The following is a 21,138-nucleotide window of genomic DNA, read 5'->3' on the forward strand; positions in this document are numbered from 1 at the left end:
GCCGCTGAATCGGACTGGGATTGTGAAACAATAGCTCTGAAATTGAATTGCAGGGTGAAGCAGGTTGAAGCCCAGTTGTGTGGATTGTACTCTAACCAAGTGGTACGCAATCTCCTTAAAACAGCCCTTCCACTTGCATTAACATTACTCTTTGGGATGCTTACTATGCATTAAATATATGAGCAGGACTGGATCATCTATGTTAAATCATTGTTTATGAGGAAAAGAATACCTCTCTCTGAAAATGTGATTGGGGAAAGCAGTTACCTCTTTTTATTCATTTTGTTACCATGGTGCTGAAAGGCCAGACTGCTCAAGCATCACTAACTGGGATGTTTACTCTAATCCTGAAGGGATGTTTTTTTTCCCAATAGAGGGGCTGACGGTGTTCAAGACTGAAGCCCCTGGTCTGTTTATCCACAGAGAAATGTAGGGCCTTTGATGTCAATTTAAAGTCAATATATATAGTACTGTAAAGATGAACTGGAGAGGAGGGCTATAGTGGAAAATTATTGACCCGAGGGAATACTATTATTATCGACAGGGGGCTATAATGCCCAACACCGCAGGCTTACCACCCTGGAGACAACAACAGTCTTCCGGAGGGGCATTCAATTTCCACTATTAGCGCAGTCTGCAGTACATACTTGATATATGAGTCAGTCAAAATAATAAGAGAGGTAAGACTGGATAGTAAATATGACTATGTATACAGTAAAGCCACAAATATTTACAAGCCTTTCATTATGCGTTTTTCATGTATTAAAAAAAAACGTAAACATTTTTAGCATGAATATCTTCGTTCTGTACATATAATGAATTAATCTACTACTACCAGTGCAACACGGCGGCAACATTTCTGGAGCAAAATAGGTTTTATGAGTGTGGCTCGCCAAATATTTTGGCTGCAAATATTTATAGCTTTACAGTATTTTGTTTAAATATAGCTAAGTAAACAACTAATACAGCCTAAGTAAACAACTAAATAACATAAATAAATAACAGAACATGTTTTTGAAGTTCATACCTTTCTTTTGTATTATGTTTTATGTTTTGTAATTCATTTTCTGTCAATCGGCGTTCAGTTTTTTCATTCAGCTATTTTTATCTTGTTCTTTGGAGGGCGTTCCTTTGAAAAGGGGTGGGACTGACTGTTTTATTATTAATTATCCCCTGCACCTGGTAGTTATTGTTAAATTAGATCCAGGTGCAGGGTATTTAAAGAGTGCACTCAGTTTGCTCAAGGCTGCTGAGTAGAAGGAGGCAGAAGAGGTGCTCTGCTTCCGAGCAGTCGAGAGAAAGGTGGCTGCAGTTTAAACCAGTGAGGTTTTGTTTGGTGGTTCTGTGTTTGGTGGGGAAACGGCTTAGCCGTCCCACTTATAGTCAGGGTGTTCCAGAGAGTTTAGTTAGTGCTCGTAAAGAGCTAGGTGTTTGTTTTGTGTTTGTTTTATTTTTGTGAATTAAAAATATAGCGCGTCAGCACATAAAAATCCATTCCGCTGTGTCGTGGGTCGTATTTTTAAAGGGGCACGAACCTGTAAGTGGGGCGATCGTTTACAATATACATATATATATATATATATATATATAAATTCAGAGTGTCCCATTATTTTACCACAGATTCCCCCCCCCCCCCAGTTTAGAATGTTCTATTATTTTCCACCTCACCACAGCAGTTCCCCACACAGCCCAGGAGAAGTGAAGGTTCAGTGGGCAGCCTTTGATCCCACGACCAAGTCCGTTTCCTCTTTTACACCCAGAAACTTGAAGGCAGATGTGAGCTCACTAGGTGCCAGGCAGGTAGGGTCTTCTGTAGCGCGATGAACACCACGCGGCCGTGCTTTACCAGCTGAGCCACTCGGGGACCCCCAATTTAAAGTCGATATTAAAGTGATTCTAGCTAAAAATAATCATAACATACATTTCCACACAAAGCACATCCATTCTGTATATAGGTCTGAAACGTATAGTTTTGTTTTAGCAAACATTTTTCATTAGCTACTCTGGTTAAATAAATCTCAGCTTGCAGGCATTGCTTTCTTGAGTTACCTAGTTATGTTGTTGATCCAGAATCACTGGGATCCTTTAAGACCCAGCACAAATTCTGAGATCAATCAGCTACTAGGAGCCAAGATAGATGGGCTGAATGGTACAGAAGTGAATCAGTCAGTGAACATACCCTGGTGGAAGGCTTCCATTCTGTGCTCCAGTCTTTGCTGTCCCTGCTCTTCCTGCCTTCTGCTTCCTCTCCTCACACACTCCCCGGGTCGTCCCTGTGAAGACTCTCTGGTTAAGAGATTTCAAAACTCAAGCAGTAAGAATATTGATTTTTGTGCTGAAGCTTCAGGTTTCCATCCCTTCAGTCAGCATCATTATGTTCAATAAAAGGTTCTAGATTTTTAAGTTTGCACAAGCATGATAGACACTCATACAACATTTAATATTATTTCTCATGTTAAAAAATGGTAAAGAAACAAATTTTGTAACAAGTTTTGTAACCTCAGTTTGTATAATGCGCTACGAAAATTCAAACCTTTCCGCAAAAGAGTATTAGTCAGCCCTTTTTTGGCAGCTGGCTTGAAAAATGTCAATTGATAGTTGATAAGGATCCCTTCACAGAAAATAAGAATGCAATGTTTTTTGACAGCTGTATTGAAATTGGAACATGGCTAGGCTATAGTGGAAAAAAAAACTGAGATTTGAAGATGATCTCAATAAATTACAATGATGATTTTTTTGTGTGTGTGTGTAGAATTGCCTGTTAAACAGAATGATCTGCATTTTTAATGTAGCACATCTCAGCTCAAAGTTATAAAACCAAAAGGTTTTATTTGGTACAGCAAATAGCTGGAGACACACAGCACATTAGTATTTTCTTTGAAAGGTGTATTTTCAACTACGAAGTGAGGGGTGCCTTTGCCTTTTAAGAACCGATTCTTACTTCCAATTACCAACTAAAAACAATTTCCTGCAATTGTTTGTGGGTTATTAAGTTTTTCCATCACATCTTTTTTACAAATAGTTTTTGGTTGTAACAAAAAGCAAAATTAGGGTTTTCCACGACACCCCTCAATTGACTTTCTCCAAATGAGTATTGATGGGTCGAATAGCCTTCTTTCATTCATACATTTTCTCATATTGTTAGAATTATTTACAGTTTTCCAGAAATGTAGTTCTGAGAGCCAGCCATGAGCCACGAGTCATTATTGACGCAGTGCTGTGGACCCAGTGTACCTGTGGAGTCAGGTTGTGTCCTTCTGGCTCCAGGCTGTTCAGGATCCTCGCTCCAGGGCAGCTCCTCACTAGCGGAGGTGGAGTCCTGGTCTCTGGGCAGGGCAGAGGTGCCTGACTGGCCAGTCTTGGAGCATCCTGGCACAGCCTGCTGCGTGGCTCCTGCACAAACAGACAGCCTGGCGCTGGCCCCCAGCCTGGCAGTCTCGGTCTCAACCCGGGCACCCAGTGCTGCTGCCGCCTGTCTGATAGCCTCGACTCTCTCTGCCCGGCTCAGCGGCGCAGTACCAGCCCCCCCTGCTAGCCTCCCTGCGGGGGCTAGGTCAGCTAGTCTCAGTGGACTGGAGCTGCAAACCTCCCTCTGTGTGCCTTCCACACTCACCAGCTCCACTGGAGCTCTGGAGAGGGAGGGAGGAGAGACAGGGTAGTGGGAGCAAAGGGAAAAGGGAGGGAAAACTTTAATGAATAACAAGCATTCTAAAATTCAATACAGTATACTAAAATTTGCTTTACAACCACTGTCCTTCACGTTCCGTATCTCACAGTTACACAGCTAAACTAAGCAACATACAGTACTGTGAGAAACATCTGGCCTAAAATTTACAGAACACCAGACCAATCCTCTGTTTTCAGCTTCCTCACTTAGAAGTAGAACCAATTAACCTTTTTAACGAGAAATGCATTCATTAACGACCTCATCGACTGAATTTGAAAGCATTAACGGATTGATTTAATTAACACATTTGAAAATCACTTGCTACTAAAGCTCTCGTTACTATACCACGAGTTCAATACAATAACACTGGGTTTTTGAAAATCCTCCCCTATGTGTCTTCTGGTTTTCATTCCATCTGAGCTCTCAACAGCGCTGTTGAGTTAGCTGTAACATTTTATAAGTAGCTTGAAATTTGCAATTTTTTAGGAGCTGAGAACAATTAAAAATGTCTAATTAAGCAAATTATTAGGTAAATTAAGGGTCTAGTTAAGTAACTGAGAGCTCATTAGGAATGAAAACCAGGACCAGGGTTGGGAAGCCCTGCTCTATTTTGTTCTGTACTGCTATTCTTAACCATGTAAAAGTCAATTAAATTGATCAGCAATGCATACAATATGTTATTACCATCTCCATCTTGCTTAGTGTTAAATTGGTACATACACTGTTTCAAGATATTTTGATAGAGTATTAGCTTGTTTCATTTCTTAAGTAACACTGCCCTCTGTTGGCCACTTTTTCTTTTGGAGGGGGGGTGGGTTTAGAGAATTTATTTACAGGTACGGTTAGGTATGAACTTGGCTACTGTTAATTTTCATCTACTTCTGTGAAACATCAGTGTGCCATCTTTCAAAAGAAATCATGCAGATGCTATGATGTCAGGAGATGACTGCAGGAGTCCATGAATCTAGCATCAAAAGCACTTCTGCCCTGGCAGTTCTTGACACATACTCATTGAAATGTATTATTGTACTTATCCGAGGCATTGACTGTTCCACGTGGTATCTCAATGTAAATGGCATGTAAGTGTACTGAACTCCCCCGACACTCCCTCCAGGTCACACACTTACCCTCTGCCCTGCTCCTGCGCTCTCCCCACCCTGTCCCTACTCCGCTGCAGCCAGTCCTGGGTGTCTCCATCACTCTGCCTCTTTGCAGCAGGCCGCTCCTTCTGTAAAGGGAAAAAAGAACCAAACCAAGTAAGAATCCTGGGGAACATTGTAAGACCCACAATCTGAATTCTAAGGTAAAGCTAATAAGAAACTAAGTCAAGTAAAAGTTTCAGCTTGTGCTTTTTTAGCACAGTATGTGATTTGTTCTCCTACCCACCCACCTGTCCCACACCATCTTTTGCTACACTGTGGTGATTAAAAAATATGTGGAGTTTTTCTGTTTAAAGCAAAAGGAGGCTAGGGGTGTATGGTAAAAGTATGGGGAATACTGGTGCAAAATCAAGGCAGTTTGTGTGACAGACAGACATATGGAAACCGGCGATAATGTTGCTAAAGCTAATGAATGCTAAGAAAATGAACTGTAAAGCCTTTGTAGTATTCCTTCATTATTTCCATACTTACAGAAAAATGCCTTAATTACAACAATATTTGTAATCTGGTCTCCTCAGTACTCCTGCTCACCTTGGTGTTTGTGTCTCTCTGCCCCTGCCTCTTTCTGCTGTGTGCTCCTGGACTTCGGCTCCCCTGGGCTCTGTGCAGGGCGTCCCTCTGTTTCCTGAGCACCTCCTCTAGCAGCCCCCTCCTCCTCTCCTCTTCCCTGCGGGCCTCGCGTCTCTCATCTAGAGCTCGCCTCGTCCTCTCTTTCGCACGCCGCCCCATGAAGGCACGCACCTCCTCTGCACTGTAGCTCCGGGCCTTAGGGGGGCGTTGTGGTTCCTGTGGCCCTGTGTTTTCCTTCCCATTCCATCTAGCTGTTCTTCCTGTAGGTGGGGAGGAGCTTTCCCTTTGTGGAGCCTGATGTCTCTTATTGTGGGTGGGGCTTTGTGAAGGGACAGGGCTTCCTGCTGAGCGTATTGGGCTCTGGGAGGGCCTATGCGAAGGTGAGGTACTTTTCTTTGACAAGACTGTGCTTATTTGGGAGGGGGAGGGGCTTCTCTTTGACAAGGTGGTGGTCCGTTGGGAGGGGGAGGGGCTTCTCTTTGACAAGGCGGTGGTCCGTTGGGAGGGGGAGGGGCTTCTCTTTGACAAGGCGGTGGTCCGTTGGGAGGGGGAGGGGCTTCTCTTTGACAAGGTGGTGGTCCGTTGGGAGGGGGAGGGGCTTCTCTTTGACAAGGCGGTGGTCCGTTGTGAGGGGGAGGGGCTTCTCTTTGACAAGGCGGTGATCCGTTGTGAGGGGGAGGGGCTTCTCTTTGACAAGGCGGTGGTCCGTTGGGAGGGGGAGGGGCTTCTCTTTGACAAGGACGGTCTTCTTTTGGAAAGGCCAGGATTCCCATTGGATGGAAAGAGTCTCTTCTTTGCGGGATGTTTGATGTCATTTTTCTCCTCTGAAAACTGTGACTCTGAAAAATAATCATATTAATCATAATAATAGTCATAATATAGGAAAACAGGTAGCTAGGAGTTTATTTTCAATGTGGCAAAGTGCCCCGCCCCTGTGTGCATTTGTGTGTTCTGTGTTGTATGTTGCGTGCGTGTGTTAATGTTGGTGTATAGATTGGTACACGGGATATAAACGGGTCTGTGTTTCACGTGTGTTTAAAGTGTATAATTATATTTAGGCACGAGGATGGCACATCACTTCATGTGCAGATAAAATTTGTATAATGTGTGGCACGGGGTTTCACGTAATGAATTCACGTGCTGGGATTCAAGTGAATAATTAATTAGTAATTGAATCCCAGCACAAACAGTATAAATAGATGCACGTTTAGTCACTCGGGGTTAGGTGTTCAGAGAGTGGAGAACGGGTGAGAGAAGGAGTAAAAGCGTAATTATAAATATAATAAGTGTATTCTCACCGCGTTTGTTCGTCTCCGTTTCACCTGTGTGTTAGTGTCTAGTCGTTTTGTCTGTCTGTTTATTTTGGCGTCAAGTGCCGTGTCCTGTTTTGTGTACCGTTTAAAACCTTTTATTTGTTAATAAACGCTGAGTGCAGCCATTGCACTCAGCTCATCACCACCGTCTCTGTCTGTGTTTGAATTCCTTTCTGGTCTGACGCAACCCACTCTGGCCGTCTTTGTGACATCAGATATCCAAAAATCATGGATTTTAAAACCCCTTTGTTGTGTTTCACCAACTTAATAATAGAAGTCATATGTTCTCATTTATAATATATATTGACAACCCAGTTTTCATCCTTATTGTTATCTGTGTATATACAAGGCATTTTTGAATGGAAATGTCTTTCTGCACCATTACAAAAACACATGAAGATCTTGACATTTTTAAAACAGTGGGTGTTATTAGCTACTTGCCTTACATACATCAATGGATGTCACAGAATTGTCTAATGTTGAATTCAGATAAAATAGAGGTTATGCTAGTGGGATCACAGAACCAACTAAAAGGAAATGTGGGATTACATGAGCTCGACCCTTGCAGTCTCTCATCAAAACTTAAACTAGAAATTAAGAGTTTGGAGGTCATCTTTGATCCTGATCTATCATTTGAGACTCATATTAGGGAAGTTACTAAAGTCTAAAGACTAAAAACACACTTTTATAAAATGGCTTTCTTATCTTAGTGGGTTTTAATGTAACTTTAAAATTGCTGCTTTTGTATTATGCGTATACTGTTATTTAAATATATTATTTAAATGTTCTGATTATAGCAGCTGTATGTGTGACATGCTATAGAAATGTATTGTGGTTTGTTGGTTTTTTTTTGCTATGTAGTATACAGTGCTTTGTAATACTTTTGTATAAAAAACGCTATATAAATGCAATAAATAAATATTAACCTGTTAATTTATCCAGGACCTTGACACTCAATGGTCTTTTGGAAAAATGATTATCAACACTAGTATTATCGTCAATAATCGTGTTTCGGACACGAGGGTAGACTGATAACATTCAGTCGACACCCAGGCATTCCATTCAAAATTAATATAAAGCTTTCTCCAGTACAATATGATTAGAAAAGAGAGAGTACCTCCTGACCCCTGGGTAGCGCTCTCTCCCTTCTTGGGTCGGGGGGCAGGCCCCAGCAGCATCCTCACCAGACGCTGTCCATCTCGCCAGGCAGACACCCCCGGAGACCGGCCTCCTGCAACATGACACACAAACAGGCAGGTCAATACAGGGAGCACAGTGACCATTACAACAGTAATACAACAGTGTACTTACTGCCAAGGATCCTATAGTAGTATGCATCTCAATGCAATTAGAAGATCTATAGTATTTTGGGCATAACTTTTGTAACAAATTTTTATGCTATATTTTATTAAAATTGCGAAAGCGTTTTTCAGATGTAGTCTTATAGAAAAACAATCATAGACCAAAAGGGTTGGACGATAATGACATTTTTAATTGTTAATTATCAGCTAGAAATTGATTGTGACTTTCTCTGAAGAAACACAATTATTGACAATAATACTATTGTTGATGATATTGTTTCTGTACAATAAATAATAAAGACTAAACAAAGTATCAATAATATCACAATTGTTGATATTTGTTCTAACCCTGCTCTGAGTCTAGAACTCAAAGGAATGTCCGAACCAAGTTTCATCACGATTCGATAATACATTTATAGGTTCAAATATAAGTGTGACATACTGAGCGCCACCACTGTATCTTTGTCACCACAGATCCCTGAAGTGATAATAACAGTGGTTCTCAACTACATTCTACAGACCAATCTGTATCCAATATAATTTCATTGTGAGCCAGTCACAAGTATTGAGCAAGTATTGTGGCGTTACCGTGACTGGTAAAATCAGGTAACTGTTTAGCTCAAGAGGCTGAGAATATATTGGGCTTCACCCTTACAATACCGTAGGTCACCTATTCCATGCACTTAATGACTAATATCCCTAGCACTTATTTAGACCCTTAGTATTGAGTTAAAGTGACATGAAGCCATTCAACTGTACATATGAACATCGACCCGGTGGAGGTGACCTTTGAATCTCCATTACTCTCCCCTGGCCCTGACCCCAGCTGACCCGTCCTGCAGTACATAAATAATGGGCATCTACACACGATCCAATGAGCTCCTGCCAGCCGACTGGGCCTTACAAGGTCAGTGCAGTCATTTGTCAAACATGCACACCAAGCACAGGCTGCCTATGATATTTAATAATGTGACTAGCATTCAGCCAACAAGACTTCAGACTAACTAAATTCCCCCTGGTTAACAATTGCCCAGCCACTGTAAACCAATCCAGAACTCAATGAAAATAAGAAGTTGCATCCCAGTGGATTCTGGAGGCTGTGTGGTCCAGTGGTTAAAGAAAAGAGCTTGTAACCAGGAGGCCCCCAGTTCAAATCCCACCTCAGCCACTGACTCGTGTGACCCTGAGCAAGTCACTTAACCTCCTTGTGCTCCGTCTTTCGGGTGAGACGTAGTTGTAAGTGACTGCAGCTGATGCATAGTTCACACACCCTAGTCTCTGTAAATTGCCTTGGATAAAGGCGTCTGCTAAATAAACAAATAATAAAAAACATGACTCGGTAACCCATTCCATACCCTCACTACACTCTATGTGAAGAAGTGTCTTCTTCCTTCTGTCCTAAGTCTATCTCCACTTAATTTCCAGCTGTGTCATGGTTTCTATGCTGTGCTGAAAGTATTGATTAGGGTCAACTCTTTTTAAAATGCTGAAGACTTCAATCATGTCCCCCTTAATTCGAATTTATTGTAGGCTCAATAGATTCCACCCACTTCAAACTGTCCCCCTGGGTTGCAGAATAGTGCAGTGATTAATTCATTCTTATTACAGTATCTCCCTGGCAATTCTTTTTGTATCCCAGGTTAGGACTTAATTCTATTTATGATCTGTGTTTTTATTACCAAGCTCTATGGCACAAAATAATTAAACTTTCAGGCACAGGAGAACAAGTGCCAAATATACCAGTTTGTTATTCCAAAACAGTGCTTGCGTTCAAAAAGCCCCTAGTTTAAACACATGTACAGTACTGTACCTCTGAATAGTGCTGAAAAAGGAAAATAACGCATGCCAAAAGTGTGCTTGCTAAATGAACCAGCCGCAAGGCTTTAAGAAGATGGAAGATGGTTTACTTGTCTGTCTGCTCATGTCTCTGGAGGGAGAGCTGCTGGGTGAGGTTGTTTTCTTCAGTCTTGGGCTTTTCGAGTGACCTGCAAACACACAGACCAATGCTTATAAAACACTTTATTAACGTCTCATAATAACAATTCTCCCATGAGTCCCAGTATTATCAACAAGAATTGACAGTCATCTAAAGTTCATAAGGATCAGCACTACTGTAACTGATTTTTTTGTTCCTCACTTCCTGTAGCAACAAATGTGTCCAAAAAGGAACAAAAAGAGTCTGTGAAAGAGGAAGAACTACTAACTACGGAGGATTGTAATTACCGTGACAATTTTTAGCCTGTAATGAAAAATGTCATTATCATCCAATCCTACTTTAATGGGCATCATACAAGATCATGTTGACAGCAAAAAATGTGTAGAAATCTAAAGTGTATGAGTGTGTGTGGTTAACATGCCTTACTATCATTCCTGAATTCATAAAAAACCTGTAACAGCAGTAACTGATAATATCTAACATCTGTTACCTGTTCTCTGTGTCTGGTCCCTCCTGCGAGTTGTCCCTTTGCTGCCGGGTTGGAGACTGGCTCTGCCTTCACCTGGGCTCTCTGTTCTCTCAGCCACAATGGTGAACCCTGACAAGAGGAATGGGTAGCAGAGTGTTAAACAAACCTGTATCTATTAGAACATAAGAACATAAGAACATAAGAACATAAGAAAGTTTACAAACAAGAGGAGGCCATTCAGCCCATCTTGCTCGTTTGGTTGTTAGTAGCTTATTGGTCTCAGAATCTCATCAAGCAGCTTCTTGAAGGATCCCAGGGTGTCAGCTTCAACAACATTACTGGGGAGTTGGTTCCATACCCTCACAATTCCCTGTGTAAAAAAGTGCCTCCTATTTTCTGTTCTGAATGCCCCTTTATTTAATCTCGATTTGTGACCCCCTGGTCCTTGTTTCTTTTTTCATGTCAAAAAAGTCCCCTGGGTCAACATTGTCAATACCTTTTAAAATTTTGAATGCTTGAATCAGATCACCACGTAGTCTTCTTTGTTCAAGACTGAATAGATTCAATTCTTTTAGCCTGTCTGCATACAACATGCCTTTTAAACCCAGGATAATTCTGGTCGCTCTTCATTGCACTCTTTCTAGAGCAGCAATATCCTTTTTGTAACGAGGTGACCAGAACTGAACACAATATTCTAGGTGAGGTCTTACTAATGCATTGTAAAGTTTTAATATTGGAATGATTCTACCTACGGTAGAAGGATGCGGCCCCTTTAAGAGTGTGTATGTGTTTCATCTCTGTCGTTTTGAATGACTGTAAGTAGTGAGCATGCTCAGTGAGAAAGCGCTTGAACCCATAGAAGTGCATAATGTAAGAGATGAGCTCTGGAAGTGGGACCCTTTTCCGATGTGTGAAAGTAATGATTTAATAATATAAATGATTATGTTAACTGGAACCTGCTTTACACTGGAACCTGCTTTACACTGGAAGCTGCTTTACATTGGAACCTGTTTTACACTGGAACCTGCTTTACACTGGAACCTGCTTTACACTGGAACCTGCTTTACACTGTTACCTGCTTTACACTGTTACCTGCTTTACACTGGAACCTGCTTTACACTGGAACCTGGTTTACACTGGAACCTGCTTTACACTGGAAACTGGTTTACATTGGAACCTGGTTTACATTGGAACCTGCTTTACACTGTTACCTGCTTTACACTGGAACCTGCTTTACACTGGAACCTGCTTTACACTGGAACCTGCTTTACACTGTTACCTGCTTTACACTGTTACCTGCTTTACACTGGAACCTGCTTTACACTGGAACCTGGTTTACATTGGAACCTGCTTTACACTGGAACCTGCTTTACACTGGAACCTGCTTTACACTGGAACCTGCTTTACACTGTTACCTGCTTTACACTGGAACCTGCTTTACACTGGAACCTGGTTTACATTGGAACCTGCTTTACACTGTTACCTGCTTTACACTGGAACCTGCTTTACACTGGAACCTGCTTTACACTGTTACCTGCTTTACACTGTTACCTGCTTTACACTGGAACCTGCTTTACACTGGAACCTGGTTTACATTGGAACCTGCTTTACACTGTTACCTGCTTTACACTGGAACCTGCTTTACACTGGAACCTGGTTTACATTGGAACCTGCTTTACACTGTTACCTGCTTTACACTGGAACCTGCTTTACACTGGAACCTGGTTTACATTGGAACCTGCTTTACACTGTTACCTGCTTTACACTGGAACCTGCTTTACACTGGAACCTGGTTTACATTGGAACCTGCTTTACACTGTTACCTGCTTTACACTGGAACCTGCTGCAGTTGTACCTCTGGCTGATGTTATTCATCTACTAGCCATCCTGTCTACCTCCGAGCTTGCCGGCTGTCATCCAGGACAAAGCTCTCGAGTGTGTCGGACTTTCTCCCGTTACCCGGAGGGGGGGGGGGGGGGGGGTAGGGGGGGGTTCACTACACTTTTGAAGCGACTGGTTGTAGGGAACATTTTCCATTTTCCATATTATGAGTCCAAGCAACAACAGAAACCTGTGAAACTTGCTTGAATTTGTCAGATTTATCTGGTTACTTGAACAGTTAGACAGACTTCAGTCGCTTTTTTCCCCTCACTAATACTGCAGTATTCAGACTCAAACAGACCTCTATAGACGGGAGGGGGAGGTGCGAAGGTGACCTTCCTGACCTTCCTGGTGATCGCCCCCCGCTGGTAGACCTCAGTAGTGCTGCCCTGCACAGCCTGGTGCTGCTGTCTCTGCTGGTGGATCCGCTCTTTCAGGCTCTGCAGGGTCCTGCCAGTAGGGGAGCCGGCTTTCAGGAGCTGCCTGCGCTGAGCATTAAACAGGGGGGAGGCAGCGCTGCCTGCTGGGCTCCGGGTTCCTCTTCCCTCTGTGCTTCCATCACTGCAGCTCATTGGCTGGTGCTTGTGGAGAATGCAGATGATGTCATCGGTGAGTTCTCGGGTTCTGCTCCGCTCAGGAGTGTTCTGGGGCAGGTTTGTCGTTTCAGACAGGACCCTGCTGCAGGGAAGTGTTCTGGTGCTCTCAGGTGAGATCTGGATCAAGCTGCTGTGTGGCCTGCAGGAAAGACACAGAGATGGTAACCCTTTAGTTAAAGGATGGCTAACCAAGTTTTGTCAATCCACTTTCTTACCTACAAATCACCAGTCTGTATTTTCTTCTGTTGAACATCTTTTGGTTCTTTGTTTGTATTTAAAACTTACATTCGCACAATATATATATATATTAGCAAGGCAGGGAGGGGATTAAAATCCTCCCTGCCAAATGCGCAAATGTATGTGTCAATTGTTTTGTTAATTTGTTTAATTGTTTTGGCAGTTGGCAAATTCTTGTAAATTGGTGCCAGCTGCCTGTGCCTGTTCTGTGGGGAAATAAAACCCCCACAGATCATTCATTCGAGGCTGCTGAGTTGAAGGAAGCAGGAAGCAGGAAGCTGGCGAGCAGTCAATAGGGAGTTAAAACTAAACAAACTCTATAAAAGTAAAAGTTACTGCTGCTTCCTGGTGCTCGGTTTTACTCCAATGTCTACAGCTCTGGCCAAAAGTTTTGCATCCCTATCGAATTAAGTAATTTTACTCAGCACAGGAAGTGATTTGATTTGCTTTGATCTTCTACAGCCTTGTATTATCTTTATATCCCGAATAAAACATTATCATGAAGCCTAGAATCAATATCAGCACAAGACAATATGTAGGCTACATGATAAAGGCTTCAACCCCAATGGCAGAGACATGTTAGGGGCATAATGAATGGGACCGAACCACAGATCCTTAAAAGCAGTTCAGTGCTATAAAGGGCCACCACATATAGCTTACACCAGCGTGTCACTGTTAACTATTAAATCCATAGATATGAAAAGTGAACTTCTCCTTCCCTTGTGTTGGATAAAGGCACACTGTTAGCACTGGCATTGGGAATGCTGAACTGAATGCAACTCCGTTTGACATGTTTCATATTACATGTCAGTCTCTGAATCTGACACCTCACATTGCTGTCTGCATTTGAAATGAAACAGAAACTCCTGACCTGAGGGAGCTCCAGTCAGCGTTCTGTGTTCTGAGGCTTCTGATAGTCTTCGAAAGGTCTGTCTCTGGGTTTGACTCTCCCTCCATTGCTGTGGACAAAAATAGACATTATTATTAACAATGTCATTGCTGTAATCATCCTGTATTATTATTATTATTATTATTATTATTATTATTATTATTATTATTATTATTATTATTATTAGTAGTAGTAGTAGTAGTAGTAGTAGTAGTAGTAGTACTCCTATTTAAAGCCCAGTTGGCAGGCTACACCAGCTGCCCAGTGGCAGCCGGTGCACCGGCCGTCCAAAGGTGGCCAGAGAAAAAATTCAGTTTAGCACCCGTAAACAAATAGGGGTGCAAACAAGGACTGGACGTTAACTAGTTTAAATAAAAAAACGGTCAAAAAAGACTTTATTAAATGTTCAAAACGAAGGGGGGGGGGGGGGGTGGTACAGAGCACGCCCCCTAGAGCCCACTGGTCGACAACAGATGTCATGTCACCAATAGTAATAGTAGTAAACTGACATTTTTCACATGAAGGATAACAGTAAAATCCTATGTAAAGGGGGTCATATAAGATCTCACGTTGACAGCAAAAATGTGTAAAAAGTGTATGAGTGTGTGTGGTTAATATGCTTTGCTATCATTCTTCAATTCATAAAAAAAACTATAACCGCAGTAATTTATACACATAAAGGGTAACAGTACAATTTAAAAAACGTGGCAGGAAAGGAAATGCATTTGCATTCTGATAACTAGCCTGGACAACAGACCTTTGAACAGCACGACCAGCTAATAATCTGCACAACTACAGTACAGATCCACTAATAATCTACACAACTACAGTACAGATCCACTAATAATCTGCACAACTACAGTACAGATCCACTAATAATCTGCAGAACTACAGTACATATTATTATTATTATTATTATTATTATTTATTTCTTAGCAGACGCCCTTATCCAGGGCGACTTACAATTGTTACAAGTATCACATTATACATTATTTCACATTATACAGATATCACATTATTTTTACACACAATTACCCATTTATACAGTTGGTTTTTTACTGGAGCAATCTAGGTAAAGTACCTTGCTCAAAGATACAACAGCAGTGTCCCCCACTGGGGATTGAACCCACAACCCTCCGGTCAAGAGTCCAGAGCCCTAACCACTACACCACACTAATAATCTGCACAACTGCAGTACCAGATCCACTAATAATCTGCACAACTACAGTACAGATCCACTAATAATCTACACAACTATAGTACAGATCCACTAATAATCTGCACAACTACAGTACAGATCCACTAATAATCTGCACAACTACAGTACCAGATCCACTAATAATCTACACAACTGCAGTACAGATCCACTAATAATCTGCACAACTACAGTACAGATCCACTAATAATCTACACAACTATAGTACAGATCCACTAATAATCTGCACAACTACAGTACCAGATCCACTAATAATCTACACAACTGCAGTACAGATCCACTAATAATCTGCACAACTACAGTACAGATCCAATAATAATCTACACAACTACAGTACAGATCCACTAATAATCTACACAACTACAGTACAGATCTACTAATAATCTGCACAACTACAGTACAGATCCACTAATAATCTGCACAACTACAGTACAGATCCACTAATAATCTACACAACTACAGTACAGATCCACTAATAATCTGCACAACTACAGTACAGATCCACTAATAATCTGCACAACTACAGTACAGATCTACTAATAATCTACACAACTACAGTACCAGATCCACTAATAATCTGCACAACTACAGTACAGATCTACTAATAATCTGCACAACTACAGTACAGATCCACTAATAATCTACACAACTACAGTACAGATCCACTAATAATCTGCACAACTACAGTACAGATCCACTAATAATCTACACAACTACAGTACCAGATCCACTAATAATCTGCACAACTGCAGTACAGATCCACTAATAATCTACACAACTACAGTACAGATCCACTAATAATCTACACAACTACAGTACAGATCCACTAATAATCTGCACAACTGCAGTACCAGATCCACTAATAATCTGCACAACTACAGTACCAGATCCACTAATAATCTGCACAACTGCAGTACCAGATCCACTAATAATCTGCACAACTACAGTACAGATCCACTAATAATCTACACAACTACAGTACAGATCCACTAATAATCTGCACAACTGCAGTATCAGATCCACTAATAATCTGCACAACTACAGTACCAGATCCACTAATAATCTACACAACTACAGTACAGATCCACTAATAATCTACACAACTACAGTACCAGATCCACTAATAATCTACACAACTACAGTACAGATCCACTAATAATCTACACAACTACAGTACCAGATCCACTAATAATCTGCACAACTACAGTACCAGATCCACTAATAATCTGCACAACTACAATACCAGATCCATTAATAATCTGCACAACTATAGTACAGCAAAGTACATTATTTTCACAAACCTGAGCTCCCCAGATTTAGAATTAGAAGGAACAGGTTGGTCCCCCTTTTCCTTAACTCTGACCTACCTGGCTCTCTGTCCTGCTTCACCCTTGTTCCTTCTGTCCACGGTGGATCTATTATTCGGTCCTGGATACCAAAGCTGTCCTCAACCAAGTAAAGCTAAAAGAGACAAAGAAGGGTTAGTTGTGTTATTGGACCAGAATCACCACAATGAAGCAACGCAACACAGAGGAGCACAGACACTGCAGAGAAGAGCATGCTTTCCAACAATCTCAAAGACGTTAAGAAAAGGATCTTTCAATACACTTCTCAAGATACATTTAAAATGTACGACATACTTACAGTACCTTCCAACATAGGCTTCTCCACTAACTACCCTGATTGCAAATCAGTGGCAACACAGTGGATTTGGAACATATATTGCACAGCGGTGCTGCTTCAGGTGGTCTGGTAGCAATGGATTGCCCTTAAGTTATGTAAATAGTCTAACAGTGCAGTAGCACAGAGGAGTTGCATTGAAGAGTGTCTGTAAGGGGTATCTTTATAAAATATACTGTAATGAAATTCGTGGAGTGGTGATGGGTGACCCACAGGATTGGTAACATGAATCCATGATTGAATCCAGTTGTATATTTCATTCATTTTAAGGCACATTGACATGCAGTGTGGACGAAAAGGGCCACTGAGTAGGAGGAGAGGATTCTGGTACTCACCATGGCTTTGGCTTCCTTCATCCTCTCCCAAGCTAACTCCACATCTAGGGGAGAAAAGGGGCTCAACTCACCTCTGGACTGGAGAGCAACAATTTCACAGCAACAGAGCTTATTCAAATAAAAATAAACTCGAATGATGGTTTCATAGACCCTGATTAGCACTAACACACCTTTAGGTAATGTAGTCCAAGATTAGTGCTAAAGAGGGTCTGTGAAACCAACCATTACATTAGTAACTTGAGAACTTTAGAATTTTTAACTATTTTAACCTTTATGTGTATACTGTTTTTCAGTGTAGTGTTTAAACAAGCAATCACACAGAGAAATAGCATTTCTGGAGGAGTAAAAATAGATTACTTACTGATCATTAAGGAGAATGTTGACAGCAAGAAAGTGGAGAAATCGACTGGTCCTTATTAACTCTCCTATGAATTCATTCTATAACTATAGTGTTATAGAACACCCTATTGCTTTGATGTATCCCGTGTTGAGCTTACTGCAGCATTGTACGTATTTTTCAACACAAGCACAGATATTTGGAATACTTTTTTCAAGTTTTACTTGTGTTCACCGGGAATAAGAGCTTTTTTTTATGACGGTCAGTGTGTATCCAGATCATGCTCCGTGATGCAACTATGCTGGTGCTCTGATCCAAATGAGCAGTTATTTCTTGACCATGAAAAGAGTAAAATGTATTCCCGTCTGATTTACGACCCATGTGTGAATAACAATATCAAAACCATCAGAACTGTGGGGATGCAACATGGGATACAGGAAAGGTAAAAGTAACAGGTTTCCTGTAAACATTGATGATCTGTAACACTGAACTATGATGAATTATGAGAAGATCCTGCTTGCTGCAGGAGAAGTGACAGTACTGGAGAGCTAATAAAAAGTGTTTTACTGCTCTTAATCAAAAGGTACAGGGCGACAGCGCTGGAGAGCTGAGAATGATCATTGTAGAGGTGCAGGGCGACAGTACTGGAGAGCTGAGAATGATCATTTTAGAGGTGCAGGGTGACAGTGCTGGAGAGCTGAGAATGATCATTGTAAAGGTGCTGGGCGACAGTGCTGGAGAGCTGAGAATGATCATTGTAGAGGTGCAGGGTGACAGTGCTGGACAGCTGAGAATGATCATTGTAGAGGTGCCGGGTGACAGTGCTGGAGAGCTGAGAATGACCATTGTAAAGGTGCAGGGTGACAGTGCTGGAGAGCTGAGAATGATCATTTTAAAGGTGCTGGGTGACAGCACTGGAGAGCTGAGAATGATCATTGTAAAGGTGCAAGGTGACAGCGCTGGAGAGCTGAGAATGATCATTGTAAAGGTGCTGGGTGACAGCGCTGGAGAGCTGAAAGGAGGGTGTTTTAGAGCACATTATGAAGCTCTATCACAAAAATTCCTACAAAACTGCAAGCCCGTCCTCATGCTTCACTCACCCTCCAGTTTATATGATCCCTCCATTGAGGAAGTTCCAGCCTGCTTACTGTGCTAAGACTTCAGAATGTTTGTTGTTTTTTTCTTTACTTTAGAAACTGCAAATAAGAAATACAATGGATTCCACGTCTATAAAATGAACCATTTATCCACATTAATATCCATCACTTGGGATATAAGCACTAACTTGTTTCTTGCTATGAAGGTTATTGTGCTGCTTACATAATGTTAATGTTAAAGCATTTTAAAACTCACTTGTTAAAAACAGCCCCGTGGCCGCAATTCAGATCTCAAACAGATCATGTGTGTGGTATTTCTGAAATCCACTAGGGGCAGTGTTGCAGGGCCACAGGTTAGTGGCTACACTCTGGAAACCCAGTTCAACTTAGAGATAAAAGACATCTTTGAAAGCCATTTTTGAGGCCATGGGGGTGCTTTCAACTTATGAGTTTTAAAAAGTCACCAGGATGTAAAACTAAAAATGTAAGCATGGATTTATATAAACCAGCAAATATGAATGAACTAGCTAAAATAAGTTCTGAGATATAAAGCTTTACCAGTGTTACGGGGACAGCTCTATAAAATAACAGCCACAGAGGGTTCATTTTTCTTGTATAATAACCATGATCAAACCTGACTGAGTGATGTGCAATGAGAATGAAGGCAGAGAGGTGTTAGGTTAGTGGTGTCACATTTGCAAATTCATTTAAGACCCCTCAGTGCCTGTTTACTCAGTGGTGCATACGTTATCAAAAAGCTGACCTTATTAATACTTGCCACCATGTAACTTGATGTGCCAAAAAGGCAACTATTTACAACAGTATGATGTTTAAAAAATGTAAAAGCTTATGGTGTACTGGTGTTTTCATATTGAACTTCTATTCAAATAACCCTCTTTATTCAAACTTGGGAAACTACACATTCACAGTGAAAGATTAAAGCCTCGCTCTAATGATAAGGCAAATCTATGTCTATTGTTACAATATTTCACCACAAGAGGGAGCACTAGATCATAAACTATTTTTAGAAGGCTTCTTTCTGTGCTTATTCTACAAGGAATCGTTAATGTTGTCCACAAGTTCAGCCCAACACTCCTTCCATCGGTTAAATGTTAGTTATAATAAAAACATTTTCTATCTTGCTCTCTATGGAATGGCATAATGGGATACATACACATGGAGGCGTATGTCTGCATGACGCACTTGCATTTTTAGATATAACAAGTGAAGCAAATATCCAATTGTGATGAAACTTACTCGGGTGTGATCTTTAGCACATGTTATCGATCGTATCTGAATCTGGGTGTATACCGAGTTGTCTGTCCGTCTGTCTGTAATTCACACTGCTATGTGTGCGCATACAGTGGATGTATACTAATATACATTGTAATAATCCCCCGTGATTACAGGAGCAGCATTGGGGAAATGCATGTAAACTACAGGCAATACCAATAGTGTTTTATTTTATTAACTGACATTACATTGGTGATTAAAAAACAAATATAAATAAATAACTCTTGCAAAGCTCCACACATGCAGGTCCGGAGGACTCCACTCAAGAGAAAATCCAATAGCAGACTCTGGATGATCACACAATAGGCTCGTTCTGGATTTATAGGTTTTTTTAAGGGCTCTCCAACAACAACAACAACAACAACAACAACAACAACAACAAATAATAATACTAATTTATTGGCGTAACTGGTGAAGAAAACCCCACTGTTTCACTTGGTCTCAGCATTGGCAACTGATGTGCGCAAAGAAATGTTTTTTTAAGTCAGTGTTGAAATAATTAGTGGTGTAAATATAGTATGGTTCTTTATTCGTATTATTCTTTACTGCTGTATTTCATTGTATTATTTTAAACGTTTACACACATTTTACAATTTTGCATTAATTTTTTTTTTCCTTTTCTCAATTTTGCATTAAATATTTTTTTTCCTTTTGTCAATATTTTCACGGTATTCGTTTAAAGGCTGTTAAAAACTGAGCGCTACTAACAGGAACCATGTTACCTATCACTCTGGTAACCTGTCACAACAAAACAAAAAATGTGAGAACATAGCCTACTGCTTCACACTTAAAGAATACACTGTTTTTTTTACCTTTAATACTTGCAGAATATCTTGATCAGGTTGATTTGTTAACAGCTGCTTTGAAGCCAGCCGATCTGCTTCAGAGTATTATTTTTTTCAGTGCAAAAAGGTGTATTAGGCACTAAACAGCGGCACAGGTGAGAGGTCTGCCCGCCAACTCTGCGCCTGCCCCGGGAAGTTCACCGCCTTGACTAGCGCCAAGAATGGCAAGTACATCTCACTGTTAGCGACACACCCTTCTGTATACTTGCCTAGAAAAGAGACTGTTATTATTATGATGTATTTATTTGGCAGACGCCTGTATCCAAAGTACACAGTGCAGCGCTTTGTTAAACACGGAGGCACTGTAGCATGTACG

The 21,138-nt window shown here is 41.1% G+C and overlaps 1 protein-coding gene across 1 annotated transcript in view; it reads right to left on the reverse strand.

Annotated features, from left to right (window-relative positions):
- LOC131702883 (centrosome-associated protein 350-like) overlaps positions 1-18,766 on the reverse strand; it is a 39,764-nt gene extending 20,998 nt beyond the window's left edge. The window contains exons 1-12 of the mRNA XM_059005204.1: positions 18,688-18,766; positions 17,251-17,294; positions 16,603-16,696; positions 14,002-14,089; positions 12,599-13,032; positions 10,438-10,545; positions 9,919-9,996; positions 7,828-7,941; positions 5,359-6,236; positions 4,795-4,895; positions 3,235-3,629; positions 2,180-2,273 (exon numbers count right to left, since the gene is read on the reverse strand). Coding sequence (XP_058861187.1) covers positions 2,180-2,273; positions 3,235-3,629; positions 4,795-4,895; positions 5,359-6,236; positions 7,828-7,941; positions 9,919-9,996; positions 10,438-10,545; positions 12,599-13,032; positions 14,002-14,089; positions 16,603-16,696; positions 17,251-17,294; positions 18,688-18,712 — 2,453 coding nt within the window. The 5' untranslated portion in view covers positions 18,713-18,766. The remainder of the gene's footprint in view (positions 1-2,179; positions 2,274-3,234; positions 3,630-4,794; positions 4,896-5,358; positions 6,237-7,827; positions 7,942-9,918; positions 9,997-10,437; positions 10,546-12,598; positions 13,033-14,001; positions 14,090-16,602; positions 16,697-17,250; positions 17,295-18,687) is intronic.
- Between the last annotated feature and the right edge of the window lie 2,372 nt (positions 18,767-21,138).

This window comes from Acipenser ruthenus, chromosome 31, assembly GCF_902713425.1.
Source record: "Acipenser ruthenus chromosome 31, fAciRut3.2 maternal haplotype, whole genome shotgun sequence".
NCBI lineage: Eukaryota > Metazoa > Chordata > Actinopteri > Acipenseriformes > Acipenseridae > Acipenser > Acipenser ruthenus.